The following is an 11633-nucleotide window of genomic DNA, read 5'->3' as shown; positions in this document are numbered from 1 at the left end:
CAACAACTATCCATCATGTTGTTCATCTGCAGGTTCACTAAATTCTGCTAAGCAAAGGTGGCCAGCGCAGGGACAGAAGGACAGAGCAGCATTGACTCATTCTTGACCACCACAGGTGTCCATGTGTACAGCCAGGGCCACCCCATGCAGAAGACCATAAGAGGCTATACTCTAAGACCTGATAATTTCCTGCAACCTGCCTATGTCCTTCGTGGACAACCCTCACTTTAGGAATTTCATGTCAGTGGCGCCTGCATGACTTAAGACTGAACAAAGAGGCTACAATCAAAAGTGCCCTAGAGAAGACAGAATCCGTGTCTGTCACTAGATATATGGACTGACAGCACCATGAGGGGCTTCATGGGAGTAATGGCCATGCAAGAGAGAAACTCAGACGGGAGTCAGTTCTGTTGAGCTGTGATAGATTCACAGGGTCACACACTGGGGAAAGGATCAGTGATACATTTGAAGTAATGCGATAATTTTGGCATAAAACATCAATTAGATTATATCATATGTGATAATGCTGTAAATATGAAAAAGGCCTTCACAGTTTGTTTCCCCAAAGCAAGCAATGAATGATGATGTGGATAATCCCAGCCTATGGGAAGAATTTGGTGAAGAGTACATTGCTGATGCTGAAGCCATCCAAACCAACTGCAGGCAGCAGTGCTTACAGTGCTTTGCCCTGTTCATTACAACTGGTGATTAGAGATGGACTAAAGGAAACAAAAATCATAAACAGTGTGATGGCTAAGGTAACTAAACTTTGCAGCTTACTACATACTACCTGTGGTCTGAAAGAAGCATTTGAAGCTGAGTTCGGAGCCAATCGTAATATCCCTGCTGCTGTGTCGACCAGCTGGAATTCCATCCTCCGGATTGTTAAAGCAGTCACCAATCTGAATTAACAAAGAGTCAATACTCTACTTGAGGCACAAGGACATAAGGAGCTCTGCTTATCACAAAGGGAATGGAGCCAGCTATTGGAGCTAGTGGACATTTTGGACCCTTTTGACCAGGCCTCCAACCTTACTCAGGTGGAGAAAGTGGTGACACTCAGTGCTGCCCTTCCTTGTGTACTGACACTCAACTATCATCTGCAAAGTATACTGAGCACAAGTCGTCACCTAGTCAGTCTAGTAAAAGCACTGCAGCGGTCACTCAAACGCCGATTCCAGGGGCTGTTTGTGAATGTCAGAACTGAGCACTCGGATGACAGGCAACAAAACCTCCATTTGGTGACAATGTAATACATAATGGCTGCACTGCTGGACCCATCTTTCTGCCTGTTCTGGCTTGATCATGATGTCTTCATACCACATGAAGATAAAGCTGAATTTAAGGAGAGTCTGATTGGTAGGTACAATGCATTGCAACATGCAACATTTTCTATGTCACTTTTTTTTATGTAGAATGTATACTGTTATATTCTTGATCATATACATAATTAAAAAAAAATATTCAGACCTTGTTTGGCTGAGGCACGGAAAGTCACCGTTAAGGATAACAGTAGTGGTGAAGAAGAAACAACCACCTGCCAAACCCTCCAGAATGTTCTCTGGCTACCGCAACAAGATCCGCAAGAAGAAAGGAGACAAAGTAATGTCAGAGCAGAGATTATTCGCTACATTCAAGTATTTTCTGATGAAAATGAAGTTGATTGCTTGGATTTTTGGAGAATCCATGCATAAGACTTTCCAAGGCTCAAGCACGTAGCAATGACCGGTTTGGCTGTGCCTGCCACCAGTGCCCCAGTGGAGAGAGAGTTTAGTCATGGAGGCCTCATCATGCACCCTCATAATGCCAGGCTCAGTGCAAGAACACTGACAAACTTGATCTTTCTGAAATGTAACCTGTCTGCAACAGAAATGTTCTCTGTCTTAGGGCAAGGGATGTAATTTGCTACTTGTGACAGGAAATTGTATTTCTGTTAAGTGTCCAGGTCAGTAAGTATATTTTAGGGATAAAGGTCATTACGTTTGATATATAGGACACTTTATTAGTGCAGTTATTGAACAGCAGTTGTCAGTCACTTTGGTTGTCGTTCTGTCACACCCTGATCTGTTTCACCTGTCCTTGTGATTGTCTCCACCCCCTCCAGGTGTCGCTTATTTTCCCCAGTGTATTTATCCCTGTGTTTCCTGTCTCTCTGTGCCAGTTTGTCTTGTATGTTTGTCAAGTCAACCAGTGTGGATTTCCCTGTACTCCTTTTTCTCTTCACTAGTCCTCCCGGTTTTGACCGTTGCCTGTTTTCTGGACTCCATTCCCGCCTGTCTGACCATTCTTTCTGCACTGACCTAGAGCCTGCCTACCCTTCGGTACCTACTGGACTCTGATCTGGTTTGACCTTTTGCCTGTACACAACCATTCTCTTGCTTACCACTTTTTGGATTAATAAACATTTAAGACTCCAACCATCTGCCTCCTGAGTCTGCACCTGGGTCTTGCCTTGTGCCCTTGTAACGTTCATACTTGTCATTCATCTTCCATCACCTACAGATTTTCTGTTTGTGTGACAGAATGAAGTGAAATATAGACAATGTTTGCAAAGAAATTAATGTCTGGTACAATTTGTTTTATTAATGTAAACTGTCTATCTTTTTTAAAGGAAATATTTTTTGATTCAAATAGTGTCTGATGTTCTTTCATACAAGTATGGACTAATGAACAAGGGTGTCTCTTCAAATAATTGACAAGGTTTATAGACCTAACCCACAGCAGGCAGAAAGCCCTTGCCAAAATGGACTTTAGACTGAACTTAGACTTAACTTGAACTCTATGTGCTGGAGAGGATGCGAAATAGCAAACAACTGTATGAATGAATTAAATCAAATGTATTTATATAGCCCTTCGTACATCAGCTGATATCTCAAAGTGCTGTACAGAAACCCAGCCTAAAACCCCAAACAGCAAGCAATGCAGGTGTAGAAGCACGGTGGCTAGGCAAAACTCCCAAGAAAGGCCAAAACCTAGGAAGAAACCTAGAGAGGAACCAGGCTATGAGGGGTGGCCAGTCCTCTTCTGGCTGTGCCGGGTGGAGATTATAACAGAACATGGCCAAGATGATCAAATGTTCATAAATGACCAGCATGGTCAAATAATAATCACAGGCAGAACAGTTGAAACTGGAGCAGCAGCACGGCCAGGTGGACTGGGGACAGCAAGGAGTCATCATGTCAGATGGTCCTAGGGCTCAGGTCCTCAGAGAGAGAAAGAAAGAGAGAATTAGAGAGAGCATACTTAAATTCACACAGGACACCGGATAGGACAGGAGAAGTACTCCAGATATAACAAACTGACCCTAGCCCCCCGACACAAACTACTGCAGCATAAATACTGGAGGTTAAGACAGGAGGGGTCAGGAGACACTGTGGCCCCATCCGATGACACCCCCGGACAGGGCCAAAAAGGAAGAATATAACCCCACCCACTTTGCCAAAGCACAGCCCCCACACCACTAGAGGGATATCTTCAACCACCAACTTACCATCCTGAGACAAGGCCGAGTATAGCCCACAAAGATCTCCGCCACGGCACAACCCAAGGCGGGGCGCCAACCCAGACAGGAAGATCACATCAGTGACTCAACCGACTCAAGTGACGCACCCCTCCTAGGGACGGTATGAAAGAGCCCTAGTAAGCCAGTGACTCAGCCCCTGTAATAGGGTTAGAGGCAGATAATCCCAGTGGAAAGAGGGGAACCGGCCAGGCAGAGACAGCAAGGGCAGTTCGTTGCTCCAGAGCCTTTCCGTTCACCTTCACACTCCTGGGCCAGACTACACTCAATCATATGACCCACTGAAGAGCTGAGTCTTCAGTAAAGACTTAAAGGTTGAGACCGAGTTTGCGTCTCTCACATGGGTAGGCAGACCATTCCATAAAAATGGAGCTCTAAAGGAGAAAGCCCTGCCTCCAGCTGTTTGCTTAGAAATTCTAGGGACAATTAGGAGGCCTGCGTCTTGTGACCGTAGCGTACGTGTAGGTATGTACGGCAGGACCAAATCAGAGAGATGGGTAGGAGCAAGCCAATGTAATGCTTTGTAGGTTAGCAGTAAAACCTTGAAATCAGCCCTTGCCTTGACAGGAAGCCAGTGTAGGGACAGTGTGAGACTCTTTTACCCATTTCAGACAGAAGTATGTTACCTGCAGATAAATATATATGTTTATATGACCCCCTTTCAAACAGCCTCTTATTTACCACTTATTGCAAGTAGACCCCTTTTATACATATCAGTGGGTGACTGGCAAATTGAGAGAGGTGGGTGGTGGTGTTAAACCATGGGGGCTGTGTGCAGTTCAAATTAGTGAGGTGTTAAACAATGGAAGTGTTAATGAATTTACCTGCAAAAAAGCTGAGAACTATTCCCACAGACCTGAAACCTGTTTTGGTTACAGGGTCTGAAAATGCAGCAATCATGACTTTCAGATATATGAAAAAGCTGGTATCAAAATGCAGGCATGTTAATATAGCAGGATTTTGGTGTGTGTTATGAAAGGGGTTTTTGAAACTCCTATCAGATCAGTGGGTATTCATTTAAAGCTTCAAATAATATGCTTATATGTGGGTACAGTATGTGTTAGTTTTGCCTGCCACTCCTACACTGAGAAGAACAGCATGGATGCTGCAGGGTGGGGTCCTGCATCATACAGCGTTTGATTCATCACCGGGCTCATTCTTAAAAGTAATATGTGAAGGGGGAACAGAATGTCAGACAAATCCTGGTTCTTGTTCCATCTTTGTTCCCTTGTGTTCTATTAATTCGGTTTATGATGTTGAGGATTGGTTTGAATTAAACCTGCCCATTCTCACAGGCCTGCTGTTGTTCATTGGTGATGCCTTGATAATGGTAAGGGATTAGCTGTAGATGGGTATAAACGTCACACCTAGTAACAAACATAAAGATTCTATATATCACAATGCTAACAAACCTCACCCTGTATCCATGATAAACACAGAACAGATCTGTCACTCGGAGTGGGTTGTTGTTTGACTTCTACAAACAAGGGAGACATTAGAAAAGTCTGCTTGACAACATTCCTGCACCCACACCCACAAGCCATAGAAACTGACCGTATTTTCCCCCACCTACTGTATGCATTAGACTTTTGTGGTTGGGGTTGTCTGCAAACAGACCCTCCCAGAGGTGTAAAACATGTGTACACACATAAACTTTCCATGGAAACATTTCCCTCATAACTAAAAAGTTAACAGATAACTGTAAGAATCTCACATTACCATTATTTGATAGTTGTACAGTACAACTTGTACTATAAAAACATAATTCTCAAATCAACACATGCAAACCTGTGTCATGTTGTTGTACATACTTTTCATGCAGGTGGGAAAGTTGCTTCGTAGGGCAGGGATCATCAACTAGTTTCAGCCTCGGGACTATTTTTTTCTTGAGAGGATGGTCGGGGTCAGAACTTAACTACAAATTATTTGTAGACTGCAAATTGGCCACAAGAAGCCCAAACAGATATAATATTTGACTAAAACATAAACATTTCAAACCTATACGTTCACATATATCTCTATATTATGCGTGGGAATACTTTGGAACAGATTTCGAAAATTAAAATCACTTGGAGCTGATTTGCTGGAGTTTTTACAGTCTTTTATATACAGCAATAAAAATAAAGAAATAAAACATTACATTTTTTTGCACAGAAAACTTGTGGGGCCTCATAAAATCACCCACGGTCCAAATACGGTGCGCGGGCCACCATTTGGGGAACCCTGCATTAGGGTGTGATCTCCCATATAGGGATTAGGGAAATAAAGGCATGGCCTTGGGGGAAAACCTGTATAAATACGCCCTGACACGCAGCCTCTCCAATTCTAGTATATGTCTGCCATATGAAGGGAGCAGCGCGGTGACATCAAAGCACAACAGGTAGGTCTAGGAATTCAGTGTTCATATGTCAGTTCCTTGTACTCTAGCATGGAGATATTCATCAGCATTGATATACTGATTTCTCCTGAGGACTGAGTTTGGAAAACACTGTTTAGAGTGGTAGGTACGGGACCAAAATGGCTGAGAAATTTAGCCTCAAGATTCAATGTTGATGTGGCACTTGACCCACTATGCTATTTTCTTTGCACATATGTCATAATGCTGAGTCTACCTTTTTTAATCAGTGGCAATTGCGAAATGGTATAACAAATGGTGGTTAGAGAGGTTTTAACAGACACTTGCCATTCATGTGTTGTGATCCCTAACTTTCCATGAGGCACTGAACATTCCACTAAACTCTTAGCAGTTCTGACTGAATGATTGTTAATCTGTCAACATCCTGTTGCTCTGTTTCATGTGCATGTTTTTCTATTGCAGTTCTTGTCTTCACACTGTTTTCAGTCTGATTATGTAACGGTGACAGCCTGTTAGGACTCTAAGTAGAGTTGAGACTTCCCTTCTCTCATCCTCATCGTAATTGTTAGGCTATGCTGTACACGCAGAATCCAGAAAGTAGGCTAATCTTGAAATGTATATTGACATGAATACCTTGGCTGGTTTACTTTTGAAATTAATTGAATGTGTGCAGGGGGTGTTATGGCTTTGTCTGCTGAAATAAACATGGCACACAATTTTATTTGAAATGAGATTTGTCACATGTGCTGAATACAACTGGTGTAGACCTTTACAGTGAGGCTTACTTACAAGCCCTTAACCAACAATGCAGTTAAGAAACAAGTGTAGTAACAAGTAATTAAAGAGCAGCAGTAAAATAACAATAGCTAGGCTACATACATGGGGTACTGGTACAGAGTCGGTGTGGGGGCACTGGTTAGCTGAGGTAAAATGTAGACTTTAAAGTGACTATGCATAGATAAAGTAGCAGCAGTGTTTAAAAAAAAGGGGGGGGGGGGGCAATGCGAATAGTCTGGGTAACCAGATTTCCAGACTCAAAGTAGGTCTGGTCTGACATGTGTGGGGTGAGGATAGGATGGGTCTTGGGTTGCAAAATGCTGGTAACCTTCCTAAAAATCGATGGTTTGAGAAGTCTTGGTTGGTGACTTCCCAGATGTCATGCTTATTGATATAATTCCAGGAGTCTTCCAACCAGGATTTCTGAAGTGGTGGGGAAAAAAGAGAAATTGGGGGAAGTTACTGGAATTTAGCAACCCTAGGTTGTCCCCGTTTGATATGGTCTGACATGACAACATTCTTACAATGCTGTATAGAAAGCGGTACTCTTATCAGTAATGTATCCACAGTGCACAAAACATTATGAATGCCTTCCTAATAGTTGCACAGCTTTTGCCCTTAGAACAGACTCAATTTGTTGGGGGTATGGACTCTACAAGGAGTTGCAAGTGTTCCACAGGGATGCTTCCCACAGTTGTCAAGTTGGCTGGGTGTCCTTTGGGTGGTGGAACATTGATACATGGGAAACTGAGTGTGGAAAAACCCAGCAGCGTTGTAGTGCTTGACACTCAAACTGGTGTGCCTGGCAGCTACTGTACCCCATTCAAAAGCACAAATATTTTCTTGCCCATTTGTTTGTGTGCCATTCAGAGGGCAATCTTTTTTTTTTTTAGAGTGAAGCAGCTTTAATATAGTAGATTGTGGCTTCTATCAATGTAATTGTCTGCATTTCCAAACCCCCATATAATTTTTTATAGATGTATAATCCTTGTCTCATGACTTAAATTTAGCCTGTCTCCACCCCTTCATTTACACGGAAGTGACTAACAGGTGACATCAATAAGGATCATAGCTTTCACCTAGTCAGTTTATCATGCAAATCTTTTGTACACAGTGTATCTGTCATAGCTATGTGAGAAGACTGGTATGGTTCCAAAGATTAAGTTGGGTGGTGGACAAAGTTTAAGGCTAAAGTTTAATGTAAACTAACATTTAAGTGTACTTTCTCTCAGGACCTGCGGTTGCAGTATTTGAAACATACAATTCACATTTCTCACCCTCTTTTTCAGATAAAATGAATGTAAGTAGTTTTCTTAATTCTGTCATTTGTTTAGTGCAGGAATATCCATGCATTTTAAATAAATCAGGGAGGCATCTTGAAACATTAAATGTGTGCACATCACAATCCTCTCATCCCCCTTCTTCCCCTTGCTCCCCTGTAGCTGTCAGATGCTCTGGGTGGTGGACCGGGCTGTCCAGGCCAGAACAACCAGCAGGGTGGTGGGGGCGTGTGGCCTGGTGGACAACCTAACCAACCAACATGGCCAGGACAGCCTGGTGTTCAACCGGCTTGGCCTGGTCAGCAGCAACCAGGCCAGCCCACCCCCATGTGGCCTGGACAACAACCAAACCCTTCCCAACCCTCATGGCCGGGGCAACAATATGGAGGTGGAGTACAGCCCAGCCAGCCAACCTGGCCCAGACAACCAGGGGGAGGACCGCCCAGCCAGACAACATGGCCAGGGCAGCCTAGCCAACCTACTGCTCCTCAACATCATTCACTGGTAAAGGAAGACGTTTAATCCTGAAGATATTGGTTATGATGATTTTGAAAAACAAAGAACAAGGTTCTTATGGTTCATTATTGTTATGGCAGACAGCGATCAAGACCTCTACTCTGATATTTGTGTAAGCCTGTCTGAATGAAACGGCAGTTTTTATAGTTTCTTTTTCTTAACGGACCCATTTTATTTCCCCAACAGAAAGTGCCATATGTTCAGAACCTGCCAAACGGATGCTATGACGAGATGGTCATCACCATTAACGGGACAATTAACCACAATGCCAAAATGTCAGTTTTCACGTCAAAATATAGTTATAATTTAGGTGACTTGTGAACATCTCCATTGCAGTCATTTCCACATTAGGATTCTGAATGTTACTACTATCTCAGTCATGTAGCCAATTATAGGTACTTGATTGGCATACCACCTTGACATGTTGCCTGCAAACCTCTTCTACTGTAGCCTGGGTACCAGTCTGTCGGTGTAATCTTGTCATATCAAACATGCCTGGCATGACAAGGGGTTAAAATGATGGCACAAACCAATTTGGAACAAGGCTACGCTCAAGCTAAGGATCAAATACGGTTGATCTTTTTTTTGTCAGAATGTGACTCATAAGTATCGTGATGTAAAAAGAGAGATTTGCATAGATAATCAAGGTTGGCAGACAGTAGCCTAATCCCAACAGAGCATCTTGACACATTATTTATAGTTCTCAACTGATTGCAATTTCAGTCATGTAATGACAGTGGGTGAGGTATGAACAAATGATATGAATTCAATGCCAAATAATACCTACCACAAATCAAGAGCACTAACTATGGCCACAGTCTCGGAGCCCATACATCACCATGGAAACATCTGAGTGCTGATGAGATGGCTTGCACAACATGCATTCCTCATAAAACATAATGCTGTTGTCTGACTTAGACAAATGCGTTTAACTAGTGTCTATCACAAAATCCTCGCTTCATGTTATTTGCCTGGTCACAGATCTGATTGAGCGCTAAACTCCGTTAGTCATTGTCAAGCCAAACTAAATTGTTTGACATTATAGCACAGACTGGCACATAAGCTACCATGCTCTTATTTTAATGTAAATGTCAGGATAGTCTTGACTAATGTAATGTTACTATCTCCTTTTAGGTTCACATTGAACCTGACCAAAGGGAATGACATTGCCATGCACATTAACCCTCGCTTTGATGACCATGGCAAGAAAATTATTGTGAGGAACAGTCTGATTGGCAATAAATGGGGCAAAGAGGAGAGAGGACACAACCACTTCCCCTTCACTCAGGGCCAGCCCTTTGAGGTGAGGGATCTACATTCCTGTTCACTTCATGTCAACAAATCAGTTCTGAAACTATGATGGTCAGGGTCATTGAAAATTAGTTGTGCACTATATAGGGAATAGGGTGCCATTTTGGACAGACTTGGACACCGCTATATTAATTAGATTTTTTTTCAGTTGTCATTTTAGGTTTATTTATGAATGTTGTATGATCAGTATAGTGACATTAATTTCCTATCAACAGTCTTTGATTTTGCATAATGAGTTTGTGGTCCTGTGTTTTTCCAGATGAAAATCATGTGCACTAACAATGAGTTCAGGGTGGCAGTGAATAGCTCGCACCTCCTGGAGTTCAAACACCGCATCCGTGACCTCGACTCAATCAAACACCTGGGTATCTACAATGACGTCACCCTCACGTCTGTGGAGATCAATGACTTTATCTAGCAGGTTTGGTTCCAGCCATAGAAATAGAATGACTAGCATGGCCTAGCCTCAAGTTATTTATGATTCCAAAGACTTCCCTTAATTGTCTATAAACAGAAAAGTACAGTAGCTTGACTCCAGCTTTAATTAAGCCACTAGGACTGTCACATTCTGTACTAGGCCGGTCTGTTCTGTTAAAATATATTTTGATAAGTGAAATTTGTACATGGCCAATTCATACTTTGGTCTTCAAGTAATTTGTGTAAGCTGGTAATGTATAGACTGTATGCAATAAATGTGGTGTTGGCAGATTTTTCTCCATGTAAAGACAATACATGAGTTGTCTTGAGTGATTGTATAATGCATCCCACTAGGTGGCAGAGTTGATATGTAAATGTTTGAGAACCACAAGAAGTCTAGTATTTGGATAGGCTGGGTAAAAACTAATTGTAGCCTACCTGTACACAGTGGAACTTAAACACCTAGGCTATTACTTTACATTAGTCAATGACGCACTGTCAGTCCAATCCTTAACCCTGCAAACATGAGCAAGTTTCTAGACTTTGCTTGTTGGTCATGTAGGATTTCTATAGTTTCTCCATGAGTGGTGATTTATCTTCAGCACTTAATGTTTACTTGGAAGAAAGGGTCTTTGAGCAATATTGTTGATGATCATCTCAAGTGAAGCACTGACTTTACAGAAGGAGCATGTTGACTAAATCAACACTGCATCTTTTCACTAGCCACTAAACAAAATATGCTATTTACACCACTGACATTTCTGCTTTGATGAATTTATTTCAGTTCTCTATTTACAGACTACGGAGTGCTTCTGCTGGTGTCTATCACTAGCGTTTCTCATGTTTAGTGATGTGTTGTCACAATGTGGCATAACTTGTAAAACACTCCTGAAACTCTCACAATGGCTTTTAATTTGTATTCAAACATTACAGCCCTTGCTGCCCTCCACCCCACGGCAATGAACCCCTTGTGCTGTTAAGATCTTTTAAGACGAGACTGGCAAGATGCATTTAGACATGACACATCATTGGGACTTTGCCCTGCCACTGTTTCCGGCATGCCTCTGGCTCTTGTCCATAATCTACCAGCCCGACCACATCTAACTACTCCCCCCCCCCCAACAACTGACAGTGTCAAGAAGACAGGGGCAAATGGGTGTGTTGACTGTGAAGGCAGTCATAGCAGCACTAACTGCAACTGAGTGGCTCATATCTCAAGGAGAGGGTGTGGCCAGTCTGATGTGGAGCAAATGTTTACAATATGACGTGTACAATAATACACAGCTCCATGGTACCTTAAGTTGATGTACACTTGCGATACACACACACACATTTTAAAAATGCTTCATTGACAAAGGTACTCGCAGGCACACTGATCTGTATGGCTAGGCTACACACAATGAAAATGGGTTACCCTCACAGGAAGCTAGTCTCGAGTTCAAAACTTGTATGTCTT

The 11633-nt window shown here is 42.5% G+C and overlaps 1 protein-coding gene across 1 annotated transcript; it reads left to right on the top strand.

The window, feature by feature from the left end:
• Positions 1-5868: 5868 nt before the first annotated feature.
• On the top strand, positions 5869-11291 carry LOC139374209 (galectin-5-like). Its single transcript, XM_071115231.1, has 6 exons — positions 5869-5900; positions 7886-7953; positions 8096-8437; positions 8636-8724; positions 9584-9752; positions 10020-11291. The coding sequence occupies exons 2-6, from the start codon at positions 7948-7950 to the stop codon at positions 10176-10178; spliced, it is 765 nt and encodes a 254-aa protein (XP_070971332.1). The 5' UTR covers positions 5869-5900; positions 7886-7947; the 3' UTR covers positions 10179-11291.
• Positions 11292-11633: the final 342 nt, after the last annotated feature.

This window comes from Oncorhynchus clarkii, chromosome 19 (assembly GCF_045791955.1).
Source record: "Oncorhynchus clarkii lewisi isolate Uvic-CL-2024 chromosome 19, UVic_Ocla_1.0, whole genome shotgun sequence".
Classification (NCBI taxonomy): Eukaryota; Metazoa; Chordata; class Actinopteri; order Salmoniformes; family Salmonidae; genus Oncorhynchus; species Oncorhynchus clarkii.
This window is presented reverse-complemented; position numbering and strand designations above follow the sequence as displayed.

Coding starts and splice junctions, on each gene's coding strand:
- LOC139374209 (XM_071115231.1), top strand. Junction 8,438..8,635: donor CTCCTCAACATCATTCACTG/GTAAAGGAAGAC, acceptor TTTCCCCAACAG/AAAGTGCCATATGTTCAGAA. Junction 9,753..10,019: donor CTCAGGGCCAGCCCTTTGAG/GTGAGGGATCTA, acceptor GTGTTTTTCCAG/ATGAAAATCATGTGCACTAA.